This window comes from Anticarsia gemmatalis, chromosome 14 (genome assembly GCF_050436995.1).
Source record: "Anticarsia gemmatalis isolate Benzon Research Colony breed Stoneville strain chromosome 14, ilAntGemm2 primary, whole genome shotgun sequence".
Taxonomy (NCBI): Eukaryota; Metazoa; Arthropoda; class Insecta; order Lepidoptera; family Erebidae; genus Anticarsia; species Anticarsia gemmatalis.
Genome location: NC_134758.1, coordinates 8,310,692 through 8,325,764, shown reverse-complemented (window position 1 = coordinate 8,325,764; position 15,073 = coordinate 8,310,692). Strand labels below are relative to the sequence as shown.

General features: G+C 33.2%; 2 protein-coding genes across 2 annotated transcripts; both read right to left on the bottom strand.

The window, feature by feature from the left end:
* Positions 1–28: 28 nt before the first annotated feature.
* On the bottom strand, positions 29–3,488 carry LOC142978106 (uncharacterized). The gene is made up of 6 exons (XM_076122386.1): positions 3,348–3,488; positions 2,892–3,096; positions 2,472–2,550; positions 1,899–2,100; positions 803–955; positions 29–181 (listed from the first exon to the last, which is right to left on the bottom strand). Exons 1-6 carry the CDS (start codon positions 3,420–3,422, stop codon positions 86–88), a joined length of 810 nt encoding a protein of 269 aa, XP_075978501.1. The 5' UTR covers positions 3,423–3,488; the 3' UTR covers positions 29–85.
* Positions 3,489–3,592: 104 nt separating this feature from the next.
* Positions 3,593–8,135, bottom strand: LOC142978446 (MAPK regulated corepressor interacting protein 2). The gene is made up of 5 exons (XM_076122906.1): positions 8,001–8,135; positions 7,822–7,906; positions 7,451–7,560; positions 6,983–7,039; positions 3,593–6,260 (listed from the first exon to the last, which is right to left on the bottom strand). The coding sequence occupies exons 1-5, from the start codon at positions 8,050–8,052 to the stop codon at positions 6,115–6,117; spliced, it is 450 nt and encodes a 149-aa protein (XP_075979021.1). The 5' UTR covers positions 8,053–8,135; the 3' UTR covers positions 3,593–6,114.
* Between the last annotated feature and the right edge of the window lie 6,938 nt (positions 8,136–15,073).

Genomic DNA, 15,073 nt, shown 5'->3' with positions numbered 1-15,073 from the left:
TAAATATTTTATTTAATATCTATGTAAACTATAAATAAGGTTAAATACTTGCCTATTAGTAAAACTTAGGTACAAATGATAAAAACTAACATTTCTTCCAGTTCACGTGACCAGGAAGAAACTCTTCTATGATAGTTTTCAGTCGCATATTTTCTAAGAATAGTAGGTTACATTTACGTACCTAGAAAGAAAAGGAAACTTGATTGAAGTTAGTTTTACAGTATTCAGGATACGTATATATTTTAATCTAACTACAGTTAACATATACTTAGTTAACTGCACGTTTGGCGCAGTGGTTTAAGCGGTCACCTCGCCGCGACAACCGTAGCGCTGCGTGTGGTGGGTTCGACTCCCACCCGGGACATATCTTTGTGTGATGAGCACGAGTATATTTTCTGAGCCTGGTTGTGAATTTATCTATATAAGTATGTATTTAGAAGTATATAAGTATGTTTATCAGTTATTTGGTTACCATAGTACAAGCTCTGCTTAGTTTGGAATCAAATGACCGTGTGTGAATTGTCCCACTATATTTATTTATTTATTTATATTGTAGACTACTAGAATTAGAAAAACGGTGAAAGCTGTTCTGTGATTGAAATTATTCTTTCGTGATCATAATATTTCAGAAGCAAACTATCGACATATCGTCTCGATATTAAACAATGTTGCATTAAAAGTGACGGTCAAAGTCATTTCCAATTTCTAACTACCTACAAAATACTTTAAAGTAACAGTGGCAGCAAAAACTAACTTAAAATTGAGTGGTGTTTGAGCATTCGAACTTAGCAGATGTCCTTACCTCATGAAGTAAGAGTGCGGCATCAGAGTTCTTCTCATTGGACATGCAGTATGAGAGCCTGGCGTCGAAGCGCAGCTGTTCCCGCGCTGTGATCTCCACCACGTCGTGCAAGGTACTCTTCATACGGTTCACTCGCTCGTCGCATCGCTGCTTCTACAAGACACCTGAACTTATACGTGACTATCAGTAGATTTACCTTCGGAAACTGTTTTCCTTTTGGAAAGATAGGTACTTAGTATACTATCTAGGACTCAGGATTGTGGTTTGGGAAAGCTTAAGATTTCAAATGTTCGGGGCTAGACGTGAGTGAGGATATCATAGAAAGAGCAGGAGAACCTCAGGAAAGGCTACCTACTTAAAAATTCGTTACAAGAAATCCTGCAACTGCCGAATCTCGAAATCAAAGCTAAGTAGGCCTTTAAAACCTTTTTCTACGTTAGGTATTTGATACGAGGGCAGGTATTCGTCTATGATCATGATCGCAAACTATAGTTAACTTGAAATATCCTAATGCCCACAAGAAGTTGTGCCATTATCGTGCGTAGCTTTGAAACACGGGTGCTTATGATAATCGCCAGCACACGTTTGTTTGATTTCAAACTTTCTATAACCTATTACTTACGTCATGCACACACACTTTACAGAAATCCACAAAGACAATACAAAGTTATCCATAGAATAGGTCTGTGATGGCTCTTTTAACTCAATGAAAAGTAATATCTTCCTGGCCGTTTATTACATAAAGCTGGATTACTGTAACTGGATAGTCAGTGATAGGCTAACACGCCCGGCAAGAGGTCGAGCGAGCTTAGGACCGATAACTCAACTTACCTACGTACGTAGCTACTCTCCCAGGTCTATAGGTAGGTATGTTTATTATCCCTAATTCTAGTCTTTGGATAGCCACCAACATTCTTTTCACAGAACAACCAAGGCACTACACAGATTGAGGAATCTACTCATGTGGCAATATAACGGAATTCAGATAGCTTTGCGCAAGTCTCATTCAATAAAATCAAGTGCTACAGAGGAAGTTGTTTTTGTCAGTATCTAATTAACACCACTGTTAAACAGTTAGTTCAAAGTAATAACGTACTAGCGCATTTCTTTTACGCCTGAGCGCGAGATATTTTTCGCCGACGGAGAGGAGCGCTTGGTGCGCGTGTGAGAGTTGCGCTTGAGTGAGGTTCGCGCGCTGTCGCCATTGTGCCAGCCTCATGTCGCGGTAACTGATGCTGCTGCATTGATCGTCGTAAGCTTGCAGCAGAGCTTCGTAGCGTTTTGATAGTTCGTCGTATCTGAAAGATATGGGTTGGTCGCTATGTATATCTGACTGCCTCCGTGGCGCAGTGGTTTAGGTCGCCATGCCGCCGTTACCATTGTGTCGGGAGGTCGTGGGTTCGATTCCCACACGGAACTACTATTTGTTTGAAATGTTGTCTTTCGGGTCTGGTTGTACTTTGGGTCAGTTGTTTTTATGTTTGTAAAAGTCCCCGCAAAACAACGCAATTCTTAGTGCGGGAGTTGTCATTAAAAAAAAAATATCGTTATAAAGCCATTTGAAACTACTTATGATAAACTGGTGTTCAATAATTTAATGATGTAAATACCTAGTGGTTTACAAAATAAGGTACGGCTGCTATTAACCATGTTATATAAAGGAACTTACTGATATTGAAGGCATGCAATACTCATAGTAGACCATGATTCTGCTCGTCCTACACCACTCCTCGACGATATACTTGGACCTAGTGAAAATTACAACTTCTTTGCATCTCTCGAAATTGTATTTAAGTTTCAATACAAACGCAACACCATAGGGGGCAAGCCTAATATTAAAAATTATCCTGTGATCGCCCGTGCGACCGGGAGTCAAACTTGAGACCCCGCAATCACCCTTAACATTTGTTTTGTGAATGACTTCGTAGTTTGTCTGCAGAACTTATCTATTGATAGAAAGTCGTCGATTACGTAAGAATAACTAAGTATCTACCAACGACAGAAAGAAGCTGCAATGACGTAAAAAGCTATATTTTATCATCATAATTAAGGAATTGTTTCTCTCATCACAATTTTATTGTCTACTTACTGGTATTCGTATGAATAAAACTTTTCTGCTCTGATTGATCGCTATCCCACCATTTATGGGTATCGTGAGAATGACTGTGTGTATTCTTGCATTGCACCAGTTTTTGTTCGTATTTGCTCGACTTGTGAAGACTGCGTTCTAAACAGCTGAGAGTATTGCGAGCCTCTTCCACTGCGCTTATGAAGCTGTTTTGAGTACCGTTTAGCTGTTGAAGAACGTTGTTTTGTACCTATGCTTAGTTATAGTAGAGGGTGGAAAAGATGGTAGACCAGTGTAACTACTTTCATAGTGTATTCATATCATAGAAGATATGAATATACTATATACATGTGAGATTCATATTCTTTCAATGAATATCTTAATTAATTGAAATAAATTAGGTTTTATTATTACAACAAAAATCAACTGCATTTAAGGGTCTCTACAAAGTTGTTGGATACTAAGTGAATACCTCACCGGAAAGTTGTTGACTTCAACGCATTTGATGTTGTCAGGAGAAAACAGATCATTGTTTGAAGTTATTCTTTGCATATTATAATAGTTTAAATTATTTATTGAATGTGGATTATTTGATACAAAAAACTGCGTCAAAATTGACGATTCTTTGACATTAAAGTTATCGTCATATAGATCTGTATGGTCAAGTTTTGCTCTTTGGCGATGGTGAAAACATAGAAATGAGTTTCAATAAAATACACAAACAATTTATCAGATGGTTTATTCAACTACAACAAAAAGCATAACGTTTTAATAACTAAATCAGTCTAAAAATATTCTCCTGCGTTACAACTACAACGACTCAAATATTTCATCTAAAAGGTTAAAAATTATACTACATTTCGTGCATTTATTGCTTATTGCATAAATTAATATCGCTCTGACGCGCTTCACTTATTTTGTACACAATAGTTGCAGTAACAACATTAAACATTTAACAAAAGTAAATATCAACATTTCGCTCTTAAAATAACCGCTTAAATTAATTAATATTTGCCGATTTGTTAATACTTTCACAATTACTGCAATAAAATATACAAAACAAGAGAATATGTAAACAGTAAGTAATAGTTCGTTGGTTATATGTCTATGATAAACTAATCATCATCTTGTAAATTTTCTTATGTACAAAGGAAATAAAAACCAATATTCCAAAGATTTGTACATGACAAATAACATGATTAAATTGTTGTAAATCTTTATGGAAGACATTGTTCAGCCTCAAGCATGAGAAGCTATTGTGTAACACAAATAAACACTGAAAACAATACATTTAACAGTATAACAACAATAGTAACATTTCTGTTGTAAAAAAGCTATCATACACCGTGATTTGAGTAGTCCTTGTCATATAACATTAACTCTAAAATATGTATACTTCAAGTACATCATTTATAACAATCAAAAATAAAAACAACAAATGTAAACAGTACAATGTGATTGAATGAAAGTTAGTGATGTGTTAGTAACTCATGTCTCTGCTTGAGTTTAACCTTCAAGTATGTATATTAGAGCAATGAGCACAGCTAACATGGAGCAGGGTGAATGTAGTCAATTCAAAACTAATATTAAAAAAATAAAATATCTAATTAAAAAAACACATGGGTAGCAACAACCAGCATAGTTCATTATACTAGCCACTCAGGTTCTTCACATCAACTTTTTAGTAATTGTACCATTTTTAAAACTCGATATCAAGTATTTTAGTATTGCATCACCCACAACACAAATGTTCTTGACTACACCCAACATATTGAATAATTCATTAATACCTACACTGTAGGTATATTTCTTGAGGTAAGCAACCTGTAGAACAGATAATAAAATGTAAGTAAGTGACAATACTCAATGTACGACTTGTTCTTGGTGTGATATTGTTTCATATTTTATCTATAGTTTATAAATATTATCCTGCATGTATAACAATTCATAATATTATTTACACTATTGCTTTATTTAGGCACTTTAAATATAGCTGCAAGACTGCAAAAAGGCATGTGTATAAAATAATAACAAGTAACTCCAAAAACGGCAAAGTTACATAATATATGTTCAGAAAAATTGTGATGGTAACTTTAAATGATATACACGACCCGAACAATGCTATGCTAAAGGATATTTACTCACTCCCGTTGACAATTTGGCTCAAATTTGGCATAGACTGTATTAAAATTATTCTCACAATGGTATGTCTTAATATGGTCACATAATATTCTTTGGTATATATTAATTCCGAATCCGAGATGTATTTAATATACATTAACCAAAAACTTTAACATTCACACAACATAACAATCTTAAAGAATATTGGTTCACAGTAACAATGCAAAGAAATTGAGCTTTTGGAAAAATTCACTTATGATATGACATAACTACTGAGATCCACAATCAACTGTAGATTACTTAATTTTTCACGAATTCATACGATCGCACTTGGACATTTCTCCTTAATTCATATCACTAATATTAAGACAAGTAGGTATGTTTGTTTGCATGAAGCAAACTCGAAAAGTACTGGACCAACTCCAACATTTCTTCACTTTGAAGATTTCTTTTGATGTTTGTGGCGGCAGCAAATATATTAATTACTGTAGTTGGTGATTCATGAAATATGGAACTTTGGTGATTACACTTATACCACAAAATGTATGTTCAATCTCTTTTCATCAAACTAACTAATGTCTGACCCTTAAATGTACCACTTTATCTTATTCAATACATGTCAAAAGTTAAGAAAAGCCTTTGTTCTAGGCAAAAGTAAAATTCCAAGAATGGACGAAAATAATATGACTGAAAAGAAGTCGATTAATGTAGAAGAATTTCTAATGTCGACAATATAATATAACATTTTCATATTTACATATAACACTTCATGAACAACAAATAGTCATATTACTAATTACTATCAACACCATAATTTGTACTTTGAATATAGTAAGTACTCATAATTGACACACATTCTGCATAAATGGAGCAAACAGATGAAAACGATGACGAAATATGGCATTGACCTCAGCCAACAGTTAACACACTGGTAGGAACTAGTTAAGTAAAGATTCATCTCATTCAGTCTCCGATGTTACCTAATTTGTTAAAGTAGGTGAAATATCTGTTTCCTGTATTTATAAGGAGCAATAAAGTTAAAATTTAGTAAACTACAGATGATTGTGACTTACGCTACCGCCATCGTTCGTGTTCCCGTATATGTTTAATAGACTTAACTGACTCAGAGGGAATTGGTGATATTCTGGAAAAGTCGCTTGCCCCACCATGTCTCCAGGTCGAAGGGCTTGAAGTCTCGGAGTACGGCGCTTGGGGCATCATCTTGGTAGTAGAGGTTTGACGGAAGGCCCGGCGACGAGCTGCCGGAATCTGTCAACAAAACAAGCAATAATTAACAATAATTCATTTATCTCTTTCAAGCTAGTCTAGATACATAAATCTCAGAAAAAATATGAATTTATATTTATTGTTGATAAAATAAATTATATTATACAGACTGTTTAAGGCCAAATGGATATTATAGAACAACCTAGAGTTTCTTTATTATGCTGATGTTGAGTTTTGTAAGATGTACATATTTTTTTATAGTTACTAGTTGGTATGTACATATTTATACATAAGTATGACAAATAGTTATTTTTATAATGCTCTGTAAGATATAATCTGACAGGTACTTTATCAAGTGTGTAAAAAAATATTGCTGAATCATTTCCTGCAGTGGGTTGCTGAATGATTGTAGAAATAGATTGGTATCCAATAGAAGCATGTTGCTAATGGAACCAATTGAATAACAGTTAAAGGGAGTTGTGTTCTGACATTGAGTTGCCATGCACTGTGGACTGCCTTAATTGATTTTAATGTCCACATGCAGTGTTTATTGCTCTACAATATTCACAATAGTTATGCATAAAGAAGTATACATACATTATTTAGGGGATCCAAATGGATTTACTTAGACAGTTTCGATAAAAATGTGTCTCAAATTCTATCATCAATCAAAATGATGTAATAATACCACCCATGGCTTTACTTTTTGATTATATAGCAAGTCTGATTTTTCATGATAAGATAAGAAGTTATATGTAGCTTACCATTTGTACTTGTTGGTGTGGATGGCTCACTCTCTCCATATGTGGTCTGTGTCCAAGCTGGAATTGTATACAAAGTGCATTAGTAACATAACATTAATATAATATTCTCTTCATTAATTAAAACAACACAAAAATATATACCAAAGAACTTTTAAATTATAGAAATATTGGGTGAGAATGGTGCAACTGTTTACTTCTTGTTGTACTATTTATTGTACTATTTATTGAACTAAAACTATTCACTAAACAAGTTGGGCATTAGACGATAATTATATGGAGACTATGTTTCTGAGATCTTGGGCTGTAGTGCCCTTGTTGGCAATGCCATTAAAATTAAAAAATACAACAGCTTTTGTAATATTTACTAAATGTTAATTACAGGTAAATAGAGAAGATTAATGCCAAGCCTTGAAAATAAAAGAGTTAATTTAAACGATTATTGATTACATAAAATAATATTTTACTTACTTTCACTGATATACCTAATGATTTCCTCATGCTGTGGTGTAATCACTTGGTGCTGTATTCTTTGGTGTACTGTCTTTTTACCATTGCAGTGAAATATGGGCTTAGGCATGCTGAAATATTAGATAAACAAACAACCCAATTAGAATCATATTGGTCAATAATACTGAATATACCTCACTCAACTTGGACTTCCTGTACCAAGTTAAGTTTGTTGTTATTCATATTCTTTTACTAGTACAGATTGTTGTCATGCCAAAATTTATAAGGCTGTATAAACAAGTACAGATTCGGGGCGGAGAGGTTATGTAAAAACAGTGAAGAAATCTCCGAAAATATTAGGCAATGGAAATTTTGGTCAAACGGTAACATACTTAACAACTTCGCCATTATCAGATTCTGAGGACTTTCTGTTGTGGTCTTTACGGCTATCCAAACGTTCTAAGTTCTGTGAGAGGCCTGCAATTGAAAAAGTTTGCGAAATTTCATCTCACATGATCACTGACAAGTTATAACTTATACAAGGCAAATTGAACAGGTAACAGTTATCTACCTCGTCGAGTCTTTGCTACAATTTTGCTGGGTCCTTTAGAAACAGTATACATTTTAAAATTTCACTCAGAAATTAAAAAAATAAACGTAAAAACCGCACACGAATTACGAGACCAACTTGATACACCGAGTTGCCATATAATAATGCTAGATTTCTGCTACGACTGCTACACTATTTATTATTATTTATCTACCAAATGTTAAAACAATACCAGTAAGTCTTGACAAAATATTGTTCTTAATTATAAGAATTGACATTCATCATTTTTTTTTAGATTTGATTGAAATCGACTGATTGTTCTAAAATAAGTAAAAGTACCTACCTATCATAAACTATTTTTGAGCAAAAGTTGTCGTACTGTTACGCATAGAACAAAATAAAGAACCGTTTAGACATTGATCATGCGACTTTGAGTGTTGGATTTTAGAAATTAATATTATTATTTTTACTGATTTTCGATATGAGAGAAGGTTGATTATGAAAATGGTAGCTTTATATATTTTTAATATAGCAACATTAGAATTTGTCAGTCAATGTCAAATGAATTTAGTCTTCTTTTAACTCAAAAGAGGGCGTTATTCTATAAATTTTACTATGCAGTAAAAAGAGGTAGTATGTCAATGCAGTAAATATCCAGGGTTCGATTCTGAATATAAACAATAATTGTCTTGAGGTAATTGTTTTGGCAATGTTTGTTCAAATTTAAAGAATCCGGGAGCTGAATAACCATAATTTCGGTTTCTGTCATTTAACATCATACAAAGGTAGTCAAGAAGTCAAGTACTTAAATAGGTACCTTAATAATTTAGCAGATTTTATTATCTTTAACCGGAATATGTTCTAGAGCTCAATGTAACTATGGTAACGATGGATATCCGTGTTCAATAGATAAAGTAAAAAGTAGGTAAGTAATTAAACTTTTAACTTGCATGATGCTAATTATTTCCGAGCTCATCTATTTACAAATATCGACATGATTAATCAATATGCCCATCAGCATGTAGCGTGTAATATTTCCCTAGGAAGTATGGCATTACATAAGTTCGTATTCCTTGTTCGAGAAAGCAACGGAACTTTACAACGTGTAGATTTGTTCGTGGTATGTTTATTGGTTTGCTTTCCTTATTTGTGTTAGGAAGCAAATTCAGACTATTAAATTAATCGCTCCAGTTCATTGTCTACAGACACGAGAATAGTTTACTAGGTGATTGATGGCGACTACCGATTATTATTGTAGTTATTTAATAAAAACTTTTCCGCATTGAGAAATCTTTGATTTCTAATTCACTATTGCACTTCGTTAAAGTCAGGCATAAAGTAATTGGCAGTACTCATTTATATCTATATGCATATTGCCGCCTAAAATGAGTTAAAAAAAGTAAATTGCCTATAGCACTATGATATTGGCACATCGGTGCTTGGCTTATTAGTAGGTAGCTTGTGCTCTATAAATACTTATTTATTATTATTATTTTAGTTTTAATGGATAAATAATAAAATATAGTAACGTAGGTAGGTATATTCGATAGAACCTTGTAAGTTCTTTGCAGTTGAAACATAGGTGCAGTCTCCAGGGACAATTTATATAATTGAAGCGTAATTGAATGCAATATTCATTCAATCATAGTTTCATATAACAATGCGTGTTTGTGTTGTCGGTAATAGCAGTAGATAATACCTCCCAGATTTGACCTTCACTTACTTGTGCAACCATTGTACGGATGACTGGTATAAAAATAAATCGTATTGACATTGCATCTGATAACAACATGATAAAGTACCAGAACCTATTGCAAAAATTACAATAACTGTGTGATTCTCTCACACAGTTATTGAATACATAGCTTCTTTACATTTTTATTTTATTTTTAAAGTATAAGCCTGAATAAACTACCACCTGAAACGTATTAAAAACGTTATAAACTGCCTTTTCATTTTCTCTTTTTTTATGTTCATTTGTGTAGTTAATCACTCGGTCGCTCTGAAGTAATTGGGTACTAATTAATTAATTTCATTAAATAAAATCATAAACTCAAAAGAACTAAGTATAATAGTTTTTTAGTGTCACTCTAAACTTAATTTACATTCCCGTATGATTTTTCTTCATTCGTGTTTTACGGTACCCTTGCCTACGTAGCTCACATCTTCCTAAGAAGTTTTTCGAGGGTACCTCATTAATGATGCATTCCTGACAAGCAACGGCTTTAGCTAGGAGTTGTTCTTTTCTTCGTAATGACCTATTTAACTCAATTGTTTAATTTTGTTAAATAACCGAAACAAAATGTCGGAATTTCAGAAGAAAAGGTGTATTTCTCCACTGATATCTACATTATGCTAATTGTTGATTGTCGGTGAGGGCACAGTCGACGTGCACTGAATATATGTATGAACTATACAATGTAGGTACCTACTGTTTGAACGTACATCTATGTAGGTACGTATATGTATATCTAGACTTTCGATGCCGTAGTCAACTTTCACTTTGTAACCAATAATCCCTTTTTCGTTCATTCGGTGTTGTGCAGCAAATATTGTACAATCACTTTTTGTGTTTCAGCAAGTGCTGGTATAAGTAAGGACCTTTCAAAGGTGTTTCCAGGCAACTTTATTCCATAGTTCATCCATTAATAGGCTGATGTTGACTAAACGCTGGTTTTAAATAAGACAATGAGTAAATTATTATAATACTAAGGATAATAGAATTCGTAGAAGCTACAGATTTAAAGGTTATTTAACGTATTTTAATTTGTGGAATTCTTTTTAAATAGGTAGCTATGTTGATAATAGTTTCTACGAATTAAAAAATAAATGAGTTTAATTAATATTTGAGACAGTATCGATGTAAATAACAAGACTGTTTTAACGTGACGTTGGAAAAAATAAAGAATTACTGTAGCGTGGTTTTATTTCATGAAGTAGGAATAAATTCTAAACACAATGCAAGTGAAAGTTTAATCCATTGTTTGTTAATTTATACATATATTTCACAGATATACAGTATTATACAGTTTAAACAGTGCCAACTTACTTACTTTAGCGGATACGTGTGAGTCAGACTGTGTAGGAACTTAGAAATTCAGAATAGGAAAGAGACTGAGAATTGAGAAAATAATAGCATGTTGTTTTTTCTGCTGGGCCAGGGTCTTCTCCCGAATTGAGGGAGGGGTTAGACCTTGAGCCTATTACGCTGGCCAATTGCGGATTGGAGACTTTATGATGAAGTTACTTAGTTTAAATACAAGTCAACATACAACGGGAGGAGAATCTTATTTAGCAGTAGGACGCAATTCGCAAATACATAATAATGATCTTCGTACTATATTCTAACCCTATTCATTTAGTATTGAGTACAACTGCAAGCTTATCGACCATCGTTCCGCCCCAATTATGCACTGAATGTGTTAACATATGTGCTATCTTAACGACGTTTTAATTCGGCCGCACTATGCCACTGCTGTTAACACCACTATGAAATCTAGGTTACTTCACTTAGTTTACTTAAACGTTAACCTCTTTGGGCGCTATCGAGGATTTAACGACTGTGACCGGTTGACACTATGCATTTTCAACATACTTACATGGGTAAAATCCCTACTTATGTATACATAATAACTAATTCATGTACTTACAAATGTTTTTTTGTTCTAGTATGTTGCGGTTTTAAACTAACTGATTTGGTTAAATTTGGTAGGATAAGGTAACAGAACCATATGAGCTAGGTAGGTACTTATTTCTTCAACAGATATGGAGTGTACAAACTGTACGATGAAAAGCCTTATTAATGTGTAGGTTAATTAATCTGGTAATTGTATTAATATATTAGGACATTTCTGCAATTTTGTAATAAATACATTTATAACTTTGGAAGCAAATTATAGTGTCCAATTAGCGGAAGTGATTAGGTTACAGATGATAGATTACAATGAACAACATTTACGAGTTACGAAGAATTTTACAAGCAATCAAAGTTGCGATGACGCTCTTTATTAAGTGTTTAAGAATATCAAAAATGAAAGTAAATTACGTTTGAAGACTGAATAGATTGTAAAATACCATCTTAAGAATCCAACATTTCTTTTCATCCTGAACAACTATTAGTGTATGGAAAAGCGGAAAAACTAGCAGACAAGTCCAATGTTTCATATCCCATTTCTGTTACTGAAGTTGATTATTGATAGAAACAAATAGTAGCTTTAGTTTTCTTTTATTGGTTATTAACTACCACCCTGCCAACCATCCAATTCATGTCATGAAAGACGCAATTAAACAAAGAAACTTATACATTTATAGTTTATAATATTCAGTAAAGATAAATTCTAAACTCCAAACAAAAGAAACTCAAGTTTAATTTATCTCGTAAAGGTTAACGCACTGATCCTTTGAAGCAAATGTGTTCTGGTCGAACCCAATTGACTGAGATATTATACTGTCTGCATCTCTGCATGGACACACTGAATATTATGAAACTGACTACATCTGTCGCGAAGGAATTAATCATAATGATAACTTGTTTTGTTTGTATTTCGTGTGGGAGTCATTTGAACATGCGGCCATATAAGGTTTCTACTGAGTATTTAGATTTAAACGAATGGGTAAATTTTGTCATTGATTGTTGTGTAATTGTACTATTTTTGGTCTGTAATAGCTGAAAAATGTCCGAAATAGGCTATAGAATCTATTATGTACCAATCATTATGTATACATGTACATCGTGTTAAAATATTAAGAACTTAAGTAGAGTATACAACTATTTGCTTTGGTAAATCATTTTAATGATGATCATGGATTTTTAACAACCTGACTCTACCTATGATTTTTAATCAAGTCTTTAACTTATTGAAATTCTATCCGTTTTCATTAAAAATAATAAAAATGCAATTAAACTTGACAAACTAGCTTGACATGATTGTGATTCAGCTTTTAAGAAATATTCGTATTTAATAAAAATATGCATATGAGAGGTCTTCGAACTTTGCAAATGGTGAAGGTCACCCATATGTGTTGTTTTTTATTATATTAGCTAATATGCGAGATTATTTAAGTAAGTCAAATGTTTAATAATACTTTCTACAAAACAAACATGTAAAAAAAATATCACTATAGAAAATTAGGTACCTACCTAACTTTCTTCGTAACGTTGTTATAAACTTTCCGTGTGATGAATCAAAAACTAGATTTCATTTAAAGAGGAAAATCCTGTCAAACATTAGAAATTGTTTAACAACGTACAATCCATTAGTGTGATACATTTAACTGTTTCGCTACAAACGTGTAAAGATAAAATGATTTAGTTCATTATCTGTTGCAGAGTGGGAACAATGGCGTTTCGCAGTGCACTTGTACCACGTAACGGGTTCCTGATAATGAGAACAGATCTCGAGATCCAACGGGACATGAGCCCACGTCCCGAGAAAAGGTAAAATTTTCTCATAAACACTACCTTTCGAGTACCTTACAATGTTTAATGTAAGTATATAGGTATCTGCCGATGTTTTCGTAACTTTAATTCAGTTTTAAATTTCTTTGTATTCGATATAAATGCAAGCAATTTCAAACGACGTGTTGAGAGGAAATTAAGTAGGTGGGTACTATTTTTTATTTTAATTTTTCAAATATTTCGTCAACATACAAAACATACGGTATAAACAATAACGGGAATCACAAATGAATAGAAAATTTAGAGCGGAAATTTGCTCAAACAAAATGAGATTCGTTAATGTTGTTAGCAAAAACAGTTCTCTAATAACGACTCTACATTATTTGGCTTTTGAATGACCAGCCGTAAAATATTTTTATTTCGATTAAACTGCCTCATCGTGTCGTATAAATTGAAGAAATCTTAGTCTATCCGTAGCAAATATTCGTTATAAGTATTCTTTCTGACACTCTCATACATTTAGTCGCAAATATTCGCACAATTAAATGTTTTGCAGACAATTGATGACCTGCCCACATTATCATGATTTATTTGGAACAAGACAATTTTTCTTGAAACTAGTTCAACAATAGGATGAAAAATACAATAATATTTTTAAAGTATTATGACACGGTTTCTGTCGAGTGGGTGACAGCGTGGTGGCCCATTTGTGTAATCCGAAGAGCGAATTTGGCTTCGCGTGTCGGTCACGATTGACGTCAGGGGAAGAAGGGCTATTCGTGTATTCGTATACCTATTAATAATATCGAACTGTAGGTACCGAGCACCTGTTTGATCCACTTTGTTATTATCACGTAAACTTCAAAGCGGAGGCGTAAAAGTTTCTCATTCACGTAAACAAACGTTGATATGTGTTAGTATTATTTCGAGTTCAACGACGTAAGCACGCGGCACATCAACTGACACTAATTACTCTTTCAAGACAATTATTTCAATGTCTTTGTCTTGCTCATAAATATTTGTCATCATTGTTTATGATCTAAATGTTCCCTGAGCGCTAATGGCTAATTAGCAGAGATCATTGCAATGTAAGTCCGATAAAAGTTAAATGCGTTTACTTTGTATGTAGAGTCAAGAATTATGTAGAGCTTCATTAGAATTATTCAATATTATTCAACTAAAGAACCTACGCGTTTTACAATTTTTTAACCAAGTGGCTTATTACGACTGTAGGTAAGTGGCAGAGCAATGTTTATTATTATAATTAAGCATAAATATATAATGACTGTTTTTATTATTATCATGAATGAGTACAACTCGTTGAGTAATATATTATTTGTTATTTATTTTATACAGCAAGGTATTTTAAAATAAATCAATGGGTACTTAGGTACAAATAAATAAATAATACTAACATCTTTGTTTTTAAAATAGCCCAGCTTCATGACACAGCCTCACGATCATTCATTGTTCATGAATGTAGTAGATATTATTTTACAACACAATTTGTGCTCTACAATATTTACGCCTGTGTTTCTTATTCTCACATTAAAGTCATGCCCAAAAATGTATTTAAATACTAAACAATGGTAGATAACGTGTAAGTAAATCCAAAGTTCAAGGTAGGGGAAAGGCATTGTCTAGTTGCAAACTTCATTTAGCAGGCTCAGTCAACGAAAAGCGGAACTCCCGCCAA